General features: G+C 36.6%; 1 protein-coding gene across 8 annotated transcripts in view; it reads right to left on the bottom strand.

Annotated features, from left to right (window-relative positions):
- LDAH (lipid droplet associated hydrolase) overlaps nucleotides 1-12,903 on the bottom strand; it is a 98,844-nt gene that overhangs the window by 59,592 nt on the left and 26,349 nt on the right. For 7 of the 8 annotated variants that reach the window (XR_006528866.2, XM_044772002.2, XM_070512539.1 and 4 more), the window contains exon 4: nucleotides 6,361-6,530. Coding sequence is in view for 7 of the 8 variants with exons in the window: in XM_044772002.2 (XP_044627937.2) it covers nucleotides 6,361-6,530 (170 nt within the window). In the remaining variant the exon portion in view is untranslated. Of the gene's footprint in view, nucleotides 1-4,890; nucleotides 5,794-6,360; nucleotides 6,531-12,903 lie in introns of those variants that run through there. The other variant, XM_044772005.2, reaches the window with a different exon arrangement.

The following is a 12,903-nucleotide window of genomic DNA, read 5'->3' as shown; positions in this document are numbered from 1 at the left end:
CATCAAATTCTCTACTTCTAAACCATTCTAAATACTGACTCTTCCTTTCCCTCTTCAAATGCCAGCTCTTCCATGAAGGTTTTCCCCATCCTCCCAATTAGAAGCCACCTCTCTCTTCAAAACATTCAGAGCCTTACGGTCCTGCCTGATTCTGCCTTCTTATCACTTGATCTAGGGACAGGACTCTGACCACAGTTACTCTGACAGATGAATTATCGCCTATTATTCCTCCTCCCTCTAGATTACCTGGAATGTTGCACACAACTTAGTGATGTTATATGAATGTTTCTCATAAAAATGTCTAACTTTGACTACAGACATGAAGGTTCATCAGAATAATGTTAAGTGCACCACAAACTGTCTCAATAATCTCATTGTTTGCAGAATATTTGAATTTATTTTTTTCCCTAATGTAGATGAGATGTACTCCTGAATCAACATCATGATCTAACACGCTATTCTCTTTCAGTAAGATTTTTCAAGATTCTCGGCTGTACTTGCAGTGTGTTTTGAGTCTCTCAAATTTTGAGTATCTGAAACACCACTGGAGATCCCAAAAGAAACAAAAGAAAAAAGGCTCTGAGCAATAACAAATCCATGTCCTTAATTTTGTCAGTTTTACTTATCTATCTTCATTTAAGACCTGTTCATTCTTACTTGAGACAAAATTCTAATATGGTTATGTGTTTTCTCTACTCACAGGAAATTAGTAACAACAAATTTTAAGTAGGGAAAAGAAGAGGCACCTAACACTGAATGAGGAGATAGAAAAACTATAAAATAAATTGACAAGAGAATTTTTTTAAAAAAGCACTGTCATCTAAGAAATTTCAGGACAAAGGCAAAATCCCTTTGATGGTAGTAGAATAACACTATCAAAATGATGTCCTTGAGTCACTAATTCCTCCATAATCAATATTAATTCTTGAAGAAGGCAGATAAATAAATAATATATTTTAGACAAATTTTTATCCAATTGGATAAAACAGTCTGGTGCTTAAAGGAGTGAGTTTAATCTGGAAATTTCATTTAGAGAGAAGATATTTTTGCCAACCACACAGGCAAAGGATGCTCTATGTTATTGTGCATTTTCCTCAAAGAAAGCCAAATAATATAAAAATTAAGTTTTGAAAGACCTGATACCCCTGGAAGGGGAGGAAGTGTTATCATTAAATACTATATAAATTCTTAGAGGGAAATAAAATTTAAATTACTTGAAGTTCATCTCATGACTCAGTGCAGAGTCTGGTTAAGAATCACAGGCTTTCAACTTCCAAACTTAAACTTTATGCAAACAATTTATTGGGAAAATCAGATGGTACATTTTTAACGTACAGAGAATTGATGTTGAGAGAAAGAAGATTCTAGATAGTGAGGATAAGACTGCTACTTTTTTGTTCCCATGTCATCCCCTCAGCCCAAATTGCTTGAACAGTATTCATGGGGTCTCCTATTCCTTGAGCTGCAATGTAATGAGTTGCATGAAGCTAGCGTGTACACTCCAGAACATACCACACTATCTGTAGGCTCTGCTGTCACCCAAAGGTTGAAAGAGCCATCAAATGAGCCATCAAATATCTTCTTAGACTCTCCTTATCCCCACAGCTAATATAACCGTACCCCATTCCCGGTTTCACACAGAACAGAGGCTGAATCCTGGCAAGGCACTTTGCTCTCAGTTCCCACCTATAAAATGAAAGATGGGACTAGATTTTCTTAAAGCCCACCTCAGCTCTAAGATCCTATGAATCTAAAATTGTGTTTATTATTATAAGTCACGATAGCTACTATTTAACAGTCTTCCAATTATTGATTTTCTCAGCTTCTTTTTGAGTTTTTTACTCTGGACATTACTGTCAAAATATATGAAGAATTTCTATAATGCTAGGTTCCAAATTCGCTTAAAGAAAAAAAATTTCAATACCATATTTTTAAAAGAGCCGATTTTTTTTAGTATATTAAAATATAGGTCAGATACTATGTTTAAAATATGCAGTAAGTCTCTTAAAATGATGTTAAGACCAACGTTTCCTATAATTAGTTACAAAAATATTGTAAAGAACTGAACCAAAATAAAACCAAATAAACCAGCTACTAAACTACACATATGTCCTCAAAATCTTATGGGAGTCAAATATTCCAGTAAAAATAACAGAAGAGATGGAAACACAAGTTTCTTATTATTGCACTTCATATGTTATAAAACATAACAGCTAACTTATTTTTGGCAAAATGATTAGGGACTGCAACACTCTGGCTTACACAAACTTACTTGATTGTCAAATGCATCTTAAATGGAGCGTGTCATGCTACCTTCAGGCACGCAGACACTGTGCTGTCTTAGAGCAGCCTAGAGACACTGAAATTTCAACACTTCAGCAGGGGTCACACCACCAATATTAACCGGGCCAGGTGTTTAAAGACATGTAGGAGGACTTCAACAATGCAGTTAATTGAAACCAGATAAAGCTTTTGAATAATAAAAAAATCATACAGATGTTCACCCTCCTTCCTGGGTGACCTTTATGGACAATTTATTGCATGCATTACTTTCTAGAATACACCTTTTTTAAGAAAACACAGTTTCGCATGTTTCTCTGAAAACTCTATAATCATAGTATGAGTTATGTCTCCACAAACAGACTAGGTTAAGCTCCTGTTTCACCTTCCTTTTCCCTTTTCCTATTCGTGCAAGGGCAAGAACATCTGAAAGTAGACCAATAATTAGAAAGTTATAAAGCTGAAGAAGCTATAAGAAGCTACATTTACCTTAAGATGCATTGGACTTCTTTCCCAACAGACATTGTGAATGCAAGCCAAAAAAGAGAGATGGGTTCAAAACAAAAGTGTTGAACAACTGTTTTCAAATATTCACAAGATAATCTGTATATTACATGCAGAACAGATGTGGAACAAACAAACAAAATCAAAAGGACAGATCTGTGATTAAGTTAATAAACTGTGAAGGATTCAGAAATGAGTATTTTCTTCCCTCTATTTATAGAAAAGTGTATTCGTCAGAGTTGTCCAGAGAAACAGGACCAACAGCACATATATATGGATATATAAAAAAAGAGACTTAATGTAGGAATTGGCTCATGTGACTATGGAGGCTGAGAAGTCCCACAATAAGCTGTCTGCAGGCTGAGAACCAGGAAAGCCAGTGGTGTAATTCCGTCCAAGTTCGAAAGCCTGAGAACCAGGGGAGCCGATGGTATAACTCCTAGTCAGAGGCTGAAGGCCTGAGAACTGCGGGTGCCGCTGGTGTAAGTCTCGAAGTCTGGAGGCCTGAGAATCCAGAGCTCCAATGTCCAAAGGCAGGAGAAGATGGAGGTCAGGTCAAGAAGAAAGAGAGAAAGAATTCGCCCTTCCTCCAAGTTTTTGTTCTATTTGGGCCCTTACCTGATTGGATGATGCTGCCTGTATTGGTGAGGGCAGATCTTTACTCATTCTGCTAATCTCTTCCAGAAACATTTTTCTAGACACACCCAGAAATAATGTTTTACCAGCTATCTGGGTATCCCTTAGCTCCGTCAAGCTGACACATAAGATGAACCATCACAAATAGTAATGCTATTATTATTTCAAATATGCACGTACTCTCTTTGAAAGGTTTTTTAAAAATTTTAAAATATCTAGAACAACTAATAACCACAAATTGTACTTCATATCAGTTTGCTACATTTATTTGACATGACCAAGTCACTTCCTACACTGGGAAATAAACTCAGTATTTTAATTTATATGTATCTATATATTTACATGCTTGATTGTACATTACACAAGTGAAATCCTAACTGTAGTAGTGGTGGGGTAGGCAGCTTCTGACATGGCCCCTAGTGATCCCACCTTCTAATATTCATCTTCCAGTGTAATCCATTCCTCTTGAGTGGGGGCTGGACCTGGTGATTTGCTCCTAACCAATAGAATACTATAAAAGTAATGGGATATCATTTCTGTAATTAGGTTACAGCCCGTGACTTCCATCTTGCCAGCAGACTCTTTCTTTGGCTCTTCTCCCACACTTGCTCTGATGAGGTAAGTTAGAAAGACCCACGTGTTAAAGAATTGAGGGTAGCCTCCACTCAGCTGCCAGTGATGAACCAGGGCCCTCAGTCCAACAACCCTTGAGGAACTGAGTCCTGCCAAGAACCATGTGAGTGAGCTTGGAAGCAGATCCTTCTCAATTCAAATCTTCAGAAGAGACTGAAGTCCTGGAAGACACCTTGATTACAGTCTTATGAGAGACCCTGAAGCAGAGGACTCAGCTAAGTTGTGGCCAGATGCCAGACCCACAGAAACAGTGAGAGAATAAATGTGTATCATTTTATGCTGTTAAGTTTTGCAGCAATTTGTTACACAGCTGTAGGTAACTAATACAGTTGTTAACCTAATGACTGAGCCAATGATTCCACTGTCATTTCCATCATCATAAGTATAGCTAATACCTGTAGGGAACTTTCAAGTTTTAGGTACCATTCTTAATTCTTTATATAATGCCTCACAAAGCTCCTTTGAACATTTAAATCCTTAAAATATTGCAGAACATTTTATTATCCTCATTTTACAGATGAGGAAACAAAGGAACAGAGAGATTCAATAACTTGTCCAAGGTCACACAAACAAAATATGACAGCAAATATTTGAACCTAGTTGTCTTGGCTCTAGAGCCAGCACTCGCAGCAACTGTGCAAACAGAACCACTAAGTGGCAGGGCTGAACACTGTAGAGATGGTAACCTCATAACAGAGTGCTAGAGAGGAGATTGAGAACACACAGAGGGATTAGAAGCCATGCAAAATGCTAAAAACAGAAATGAAGTCTGCTTTCTGACCAAGACACCTTATCTAGGGAGGAAAGAAACAGAGTAGAAGCAATAATATAGTGAATGGAGTGCTATCTTGAATTTATTGAATTTACATTTAGAAATAAAAAATACATTTTCTCATACCCAATAAGAGAAAATTAACAACCTCCATTTGGTATTAAAAACCACACCCAGGGAGGCTACAGTCATACTTTTCCTAAGGGCAATTATGAGCATGAAGTAAGTGTGTCAGGGGGCTGGCCCAGTGGCGAAGTGGTTAAGTTTGCACGTTCCACTTCTCGGCGGCCTGGGGTTCGCCAGTTCGGATCCCGGGTGCGGACATGGAAGGAAGATGGGCATGGATGTTAGCTCACGGCCAGGCTTCCTCAGCAAAAAGAGGAGGACTGGCAGTAGTTAGCTCAGGGCTAATCTTCCTCAAAAAAAAAAAAAAAAAGAAGAAGTAAGTGTGTCAAGATGGCAGGAAAAGGAACAAATTTCTAGTAAGCTCCAAAGCTCCACTGGAGATATTTTATCACGTGGGGTGAGAAAAGTCAAAATCCTAAGACAGAGAGATTCCACAAAGAAATCACTCCATATCTTGCATCCAGATTCAGGTTAAATAGCACTCCTTCATGCTCCCACACACCCTGTGCTTACATAAGATAGCAGTTAGCACACCTATGGGTTAGTCTGTCTCCTCCATTAGACTTCAGACTCTCTTACCTCAAAGACTGTCTTATTCACTGGGACATCCTCAAAATACAGCACAAGGCCCGACACACAGCAGTGTTTAATATATGTTTGTTGAATGAAGTAATAATTTTTGTTGAAGAAATAATTTATGACCCATCCATTCAATGGGTCATTTCAATGGTATATGTTAGTGAAAGTACAAGTTTCTGTTTTGTTTTGAAGTTTCTTGTAGTTCACAATCTTTTCTGGGCACTTTAAATAGGGCGTTGTGTTTCCAGTGTCTTGTTTAATATCTGGAACATAGTGGCACCCAATAAGTATTTATGAATGAACAAATGAATGACTGTCTCAAAAAAGCCTCCAAGCTATAGAACAGATAGGGATCCAGACTTAAGACTAATAAAGATTTGGTATTCCATAAGGACAGCTGCTTGCCTGTCAATGATGATGATGATAAATTTTTTCCCTTTGAAAGGAGGCATGAACATTTGCAAAATACTCTTTCAATAAAGACAGATTCTTGTCTTGGTCTTGGCTGGTGACTGCTCTTAAATATTCATTTATAAAAGACAACTTATACATAACTTAAGAATTCCAAATAACCCTAGATTAAAAGGCATTCATTTGGAAAGTTCCTACCTCCTTCAGCATTATTTTTTGAAATGTTATGGAAATTGCATGAACATACACTCACACAGGGCCACAGGGATATGGAGGGAAGGACAAAGAAAGCCACCAAAGATCCCTCTCTCTGTTCTGTTTATCAATTATACAAGAAACAGAAGAGAAAAGGAAAGCCGAGGAGGATGTGTGCAAGTGCATAACAAAGCCCCTGGAGTCACCTCCTGAGGCATACTTACTGGGAGCTCAGGGGCAAGCTTCAAAATCTGAAGGGAAATATAGCAGCCTATTGAATGGCCGATGAGCACAAGTTTCATCTCCTTTGGTACATGAGTTCTCAGGAAAGCTAGCTTGTGTTCTACTTGACCACAGAGTCCGTAGATGTCCTTAACTTCTTGAGCATTTGGATCTAAAAGCAAAAATATGAGTTTTTCACATTTTCACATTTTTATTCAATAAGTGAAAGTAATAAATTCACTGGGAAAAATATGTTTAAAAAATAACTAACAATAGTAGTAGTTATCATTTATTTAAAGCCTACACGTGCTAGCTACAGTGTTAGACACTTTGTTTAAATTTTATCAACCAATCCTCACCACAACCCTGGAAAGGAAGTATTATTATCTTCATTTTATAGATGAAAATACCAAAGCTCACAGACACTAGGTGGTAGATGACAGTCACATACCTATTAAGTATGAGAGGTGAGATTCCAACCCAGGTCTGTCTGTCCTCAAAACCCATGAACTTTCAACTATTCCACGAACTCCTGTTAGCTTAGGCCAATGGTTCTCAAACTTGAGCATGCATCAGAATCCTCTGGAAAGCTTGTTAAAACACTAATTGCTGGGCCCCACCACCAAAATCCCTGATTTAGTAGGTCTGGGTTGGGGCCTGAGAATTTGCATTTGTAAGCTTTGAGGAGATGCGGCTGGTCCCAGGACCACACTTTGAGAACAACTGGTTAGGCTGATTTATATTATTAATAGACAACTAAGAAAATTCATGACACTGCTTCATTATTTTAGATAGTTTTTGTTTGTCTGAAGAACTCATATTAAAAGACTTAAGTAGCAATGTTGTCAACTGTGCCTTTTAACCAGCACAGTCCTGACCTGAAATATCCTTTCTTTCTTTCACAAATGAACTGTTTTCTAGATTCTTCAAGAGCTAATTAAAACTTTATTTAGCTAATCTTCAAGAAAAATGAAGCACTTTGCACTTAACCAGTATTCCACTCTGATTATAGCACTTTATCAAGCTTGTATAAGTGTCTGTTTATTTCCTCTCGTAGGCCATGAGCTCCTTGAAGGCCAGGTCCATCTTTTCATCTCTGTGTCCTCTTTAACACAGTAAATTTTATTGTTGAGTGAAAATATGAACTGACTAGATGCTTTCTGAGGATGCTGCCTGCTCTAATAGTCTATAAATATAGAAAACTTCAATAGATTTTCCCTATGAACATATACACAACCCCAATGACAGGGTATAATATTTAAAAATATCACAACATAGTCAACTACTTCCTAAAATTTGAATCATTGGAATACCAAATTTCTTGCCTTCATGACTCCTGCAAGGTACTAATGCAAAGTATATTTTTAATCACAAGGTACCCAGAATTCATTATGAAGGACTGCTCTTCCATGTTATCAGCACATGCTGTTTTTATTTCCTTTGGTGCTCAGCTCTTCTTGCGAGTCTAGCTAACTCCTCCTCATCTTTCAGACTTTCAACAAGTGTTATCTCTTCTGAGGAGCCTTTTCATGATTCAGTAGGTGAGGAGTAAAGTCCCTTTCCTTTCAGTTTCCACAATATTCCCCTTTTATCTCACCACACTACTCCTCATTTATTCCTACTTTACATTTCATGCTCGCTTATCTCTGTTCCCCGATGCCTGGCATACAGTTATTGAAGAGCTTTTCATTGAATCAATGAAGCTTAGTTCCCTATTGCTGTGGTGGTACTGATCTCCCAGTTAAGACATGTTCTGCCCTAATCTTCATCCCAGGTCAGCCTAGAATTCATTCTCCAAATCCAAATGTTTATTAAATATTATATTTAAGTTTGAGTAGTTTACATACTCCTCTACCCTTAGTGTATCTTCTCTCACCACTTCACCCAGAAGTGATCATACTGTTCTCTGATACCCCAAAACAAACACCTATAATAGTGCAAACCAAATTCTTTATTTTTCAAAATATACAACATTTGAAAATGTCAAAGTCTTCCTTTCATTGGGACGGTATGATGTAGTACACAGATCACGGGCATTGGAGACAAGATACATCTGGGTCTAAACCCCAGCTGAGCACCTTACTAACTGGGTGACTTGGGCAAATCCTTTAACCTGGCTTCAGTCTCTTCATATTTATAACAGAAATAACAATTCTAGCCTCCTAGGAATGTTGTTTGCATAACACTTTTAAAGCATATAGCACAAAATGTCCAGCATAAACTGTTTGAGAAATTAACGTTATGATTGCTATCATTTTAATTCCTGTCATTGAAGTTCTCCCTCAAATACATACCAAGAACACTTACATGGTTACAGCAAAGAGAAAGAAAATGAGCTAAATCCAATAAACATTTTAAAACTTCACTGACACCAGAAATAACGTCCTAAAACATATTTCATATGAACTTCAATGAACATGATAATTCAAATGATTATGCAAATGAATATTTCAGAGAGAAATCTGGCTTTACTTTTGGGAACTGTTCAGTAGATTTCCAAGATAAGCACACTACTTGCTAGTGTTTGCTGAAGTAACGAGATTAATGGGCAAAGTACTTTCTATAAATAAATAATCAATGATAGAAAATTTAAATGTGCTATCTGGACATTATTTTACTAGCAAAAACTAAAGTTTGAAAGATTATCTATATACTTGATTACATATTTTCATGCCTATTATTATTTTAACATACTCTGAAAAAATGCTAGGAATCATTAACTTACCCCCCATAAAATGCAGTAAAAAATTACACTCAATTATATCAAAAATCAGATGATAATATGGAAATTATGTATACCATTCTTTCTATAGGGAAAATGTACTCCAAGTTACAATCAACTAACACACTTGGAACATAATCTGTTTCTAAATTAAGAACTGTCTGAATTGCTGGATGATAATCCAATTCACCATATCTTTATCAATATACGGTCCTGAATACGATACTGACAATTCCCTTTAGAACCTGACCCTATCTCTTAGGCTCATTTCTATGGAATTCACTTTACAGCTCATTTATCAATTCTGAAGTTTATTTCAAAAGGTACATATATAATCTGTTCCTAACTAGTTCATAGAGGAATTAAGTAATATTGGTACTTCACATTTACTTTTCATTTAGTTGTTCAAGTGGATTGATCCAGTTATTAAAATTTTGTCAATTTTGGATCAAAATATTATGCTTCAGGACATAGGTAAATCTGATAACTATTATTTTCTTTCATTTCACATGAACGAAATTGACTACTCTGACAGAAAACAGTGACTAATTGGCCCATCGTAATATTGAAAATACAAATATAAATACACTATACTCCCCTTATCTTCAAGGAGTTCACAGTCTAACAAGAGGAAACAGAAATAGATAAAAACACAGTTATAAAACACTGAAGCATTCCCATGAGAAAAGAATAGTTTCATCAGATCACAATAGAAGTCTCTTTGGATTCATAAAAAGTACAGTGCCTTTCTCCAAGTAACCCAAGATAAATTCGCAGAAAATATTCTTTACTACATGCATAATACTATAAATGTATAACTTTTCATATTTGAATGCAATCACAATGGTCTAAATTTAACAGTACATACACATATATGTATGTCTAGCTACACATTGAATATAAACGCCTAAGTTTTACTATATATTGTCACACAAGCAGCACTTACAAGTCATCTATGACCACAACAGAACTAATAAGACTGGAGATCAGTGCTACCTGAGCCTTTTGCTAGAACTGAGTCTGTAGACAGTAACTCTCTTAATCTCACACCAGAATTTTCTCAACTAGTAAACTCTTCCATCCTGCCCCTATAATTACTCCAAAGTTATACTTTAATAATAACTAATTAAATGACTTATATGTAGAGATTAAAGGGCTAAAAATAGCACTTCATATTTTAAAGAATGCTTTGAGCAAGATGAATATAGGTAAAATTTTAAAAACACAAAACAATATCATATACTATCCATTATTATATATATATAACCAAAAGTACAAAAAGAGACATGAAATTTACTCTAAATTCATGACAGTAGAACTGGAGATACAATATCAAAAAATGGAACTTTTCCTGTATTATTTTATTCACAAAAAATATTGAAGCAATTATGGCAGTGTGAACTATCAACAGAATAGTGATTAACAGAATCTTGGACTGTTAAACAATTATTTGTACTTTTCTATACTTTTAAAAAATTTCTCAAAATAAAAGAAAAATTTTAACTAACAATGCTTTGACATCCTGTTCCTAGCTATCTTACATCAATTTTATAGGGAAAACCACCATTCACTTCTTCACTACTCCCACGAGAATACAAAAGCCCCAATTATCTAAGTTCATGTTAAACATCAGTGAGCAGTGGATGAGAACTGTCCCAAATTCTTTATGTTTACTTAATTCACCAATCCAAAGTCACCTTCCTTAAGTCACCTTCCTTTCATGACTGTCCCCTGAGTTTACTAAGCTGATAGGAAGTACACTCTCATAGCGTAGGCCTCAACTTTCCCTGCTTCTTAAGTATTTTGTAAGTTCCCTGTATCTAAACGTTGGTGCGACTCTTGTTAGCCATCAAGGTATGCAACACAGTGAGGGCATGGTAGGTAGGCACTCTAATTAAAACTGCTATCTCACTTAAAAAACAAACAAAAAACTTCATAAACCCCATACATGTCTTATAAAATATTTTTTAATTATTATTCTCCAAACAGATGGTGAAAACTAAGGTCATCAAATTATGCTTTCTACTTGACCAAAACCAATGATCTGCTAAGGATTTCAATGGGGAAAATAGGGGATATGAGAGGGAGAGAGAGAGAGGAAGAGACTGATTGACTGACTCAGAAAGGAGAACATAACGCAAAGACTTAGCAAATAACAAAAGCAAGAGGGATGAAAGTGTGTGGTGTAATTTTGGACACAGCAACGAGTCCTTTGGCTATCTATGGTTATAAGGAGAGGTGGAACAAATAAGGTTAGAAAGGAAGGTTACAACTCGATCAAACAGGACACTGAATATCACCAAGAAGTCTGGACTCCATTGTGTGAGCCGTGAGAAGATATCTAAGGATCTCAAAGGGATGAGCAACAATCAGCCTGTGTTAAAGCATGTTGACTGCAAGGCTATTCTCCCTAATCCTGCAGTGCCTCTTACTTCTGTGGTCCCCAAGACCAACAATTCGCTTGATTCCTAACTTCTATTCTTGCTCTGTCCTTTGGTTTTCTGATTCTTCCCACCTACTTAGAGACTGACACGTTATTTCTAGTTACTGTGGACCCCGAGACTTGACTGACTCATTGTCTCTGCCTTCGGCTCATCTAGTCATTCCATTTCACCTCTACATTCCTCTGCCAATCACAGTCCTGGCAAGAGAGAAAACTCTACTGGTTTTTCTCTCTTTCTTTCAGTTTTGGGTACTGGAATGGGAGTGGTTTATTATTTCTTTGGATAAGCATGACCCAAATCTATCATTAATTGAAAGACTGTGTAACTTTTTTAGATAATGTTTTATCAGCTGAAACTAAACCACTATGATTTCCAGCTTTTATGTTATACTTTTTGAACAAATGACTTAAAATAGTTGATAATGAATCTGCCATCAAGTAAGCTGACTCTATAGTAAATCAAAGCCAGAGTTTATACTTCTAATTCCTCAAATTTTCTTTTCACACTTTTTTTTCTTGAATCACCCCCTTCTGACATTGGTGAACATCTGTTCTCCCAATTATACTCAATTTATGATTGTGATAATGTGGTGCAACTAGAATATTATTTCCAACTGTTCATAATTTTAACATGTGCTAATACGAAGCAAAACATACTTTCAACATTTGATGTGTGGTTATAGCTTATGTCTTTTCTCCCAATGATTACATATTTTTCACATCATATTTTGCGTGTCAGAAAACCTGTACTTTAGAACAATAATCTTGGATGACGAATAAAATATCTGTCCTGCCTATCCAAAGTAATCAACTATAGCATGCATTTGCAAACACGACCTCCAATGTGTAAAAGAGATGAAAGCAGGACTGTTTCGGGTTGACTGGGGGTGCTGGGAGACCCACAGCCCTGCTTGCCCTTCTCAGAACCTTCAGCTTACTAAGAACACAGATGGAAAGTGAGTAAGGTAAAAGGCAGCATTTCTATTTCTTCGTCTACCTCTGCAGCCCCACACATAATAACCCAGTAGGTCGTCAATAAATCCTTGATGATGATGAGTTGCCCTTTCATCTCCTCTAGAAACCACAGCTTCCTTTGGCCCTGTGGTGGCCCTGTGGGCTAATGCCTCTAGATGGCACTGTTCTCATTAGGTAGCAAAGGACCCAGGCTCTAATTACTAAGTGATTAACTCAATAATACACAAGCAGCCTAAGCAATAAGCATACTCAAAATAAAGTTACAAATAATAAGTGTCAATTTAAAATAAGAATTAAAGACATTTCCCCAAAATTCAGACACACAACAGATACTTTCTACTGGTTTTCCTCATGAGTGTTTACTGGTAAAGATCTATGGCAGCACTTTTGAAAATGTCACCCTCA

This window comes from Equus asinus, chromosome 6 (assembly GCF_041296235.1).
Source record: "Equus asinus isolate D_3611 breed Donkey chromosome 6, EquAss-T2T_v2, whole genome shotgun sequence".
Lineage (NCBI taxonomy): Eukaryota > Metazoa > Chordata > Mammalia > Perissodactyla > Equidae > Equus > Equus asinus.
Note: the sequence above shows the minus strand (reverse complement) of the source record. Positions and strands in the feature narration are given on the sequence as shown.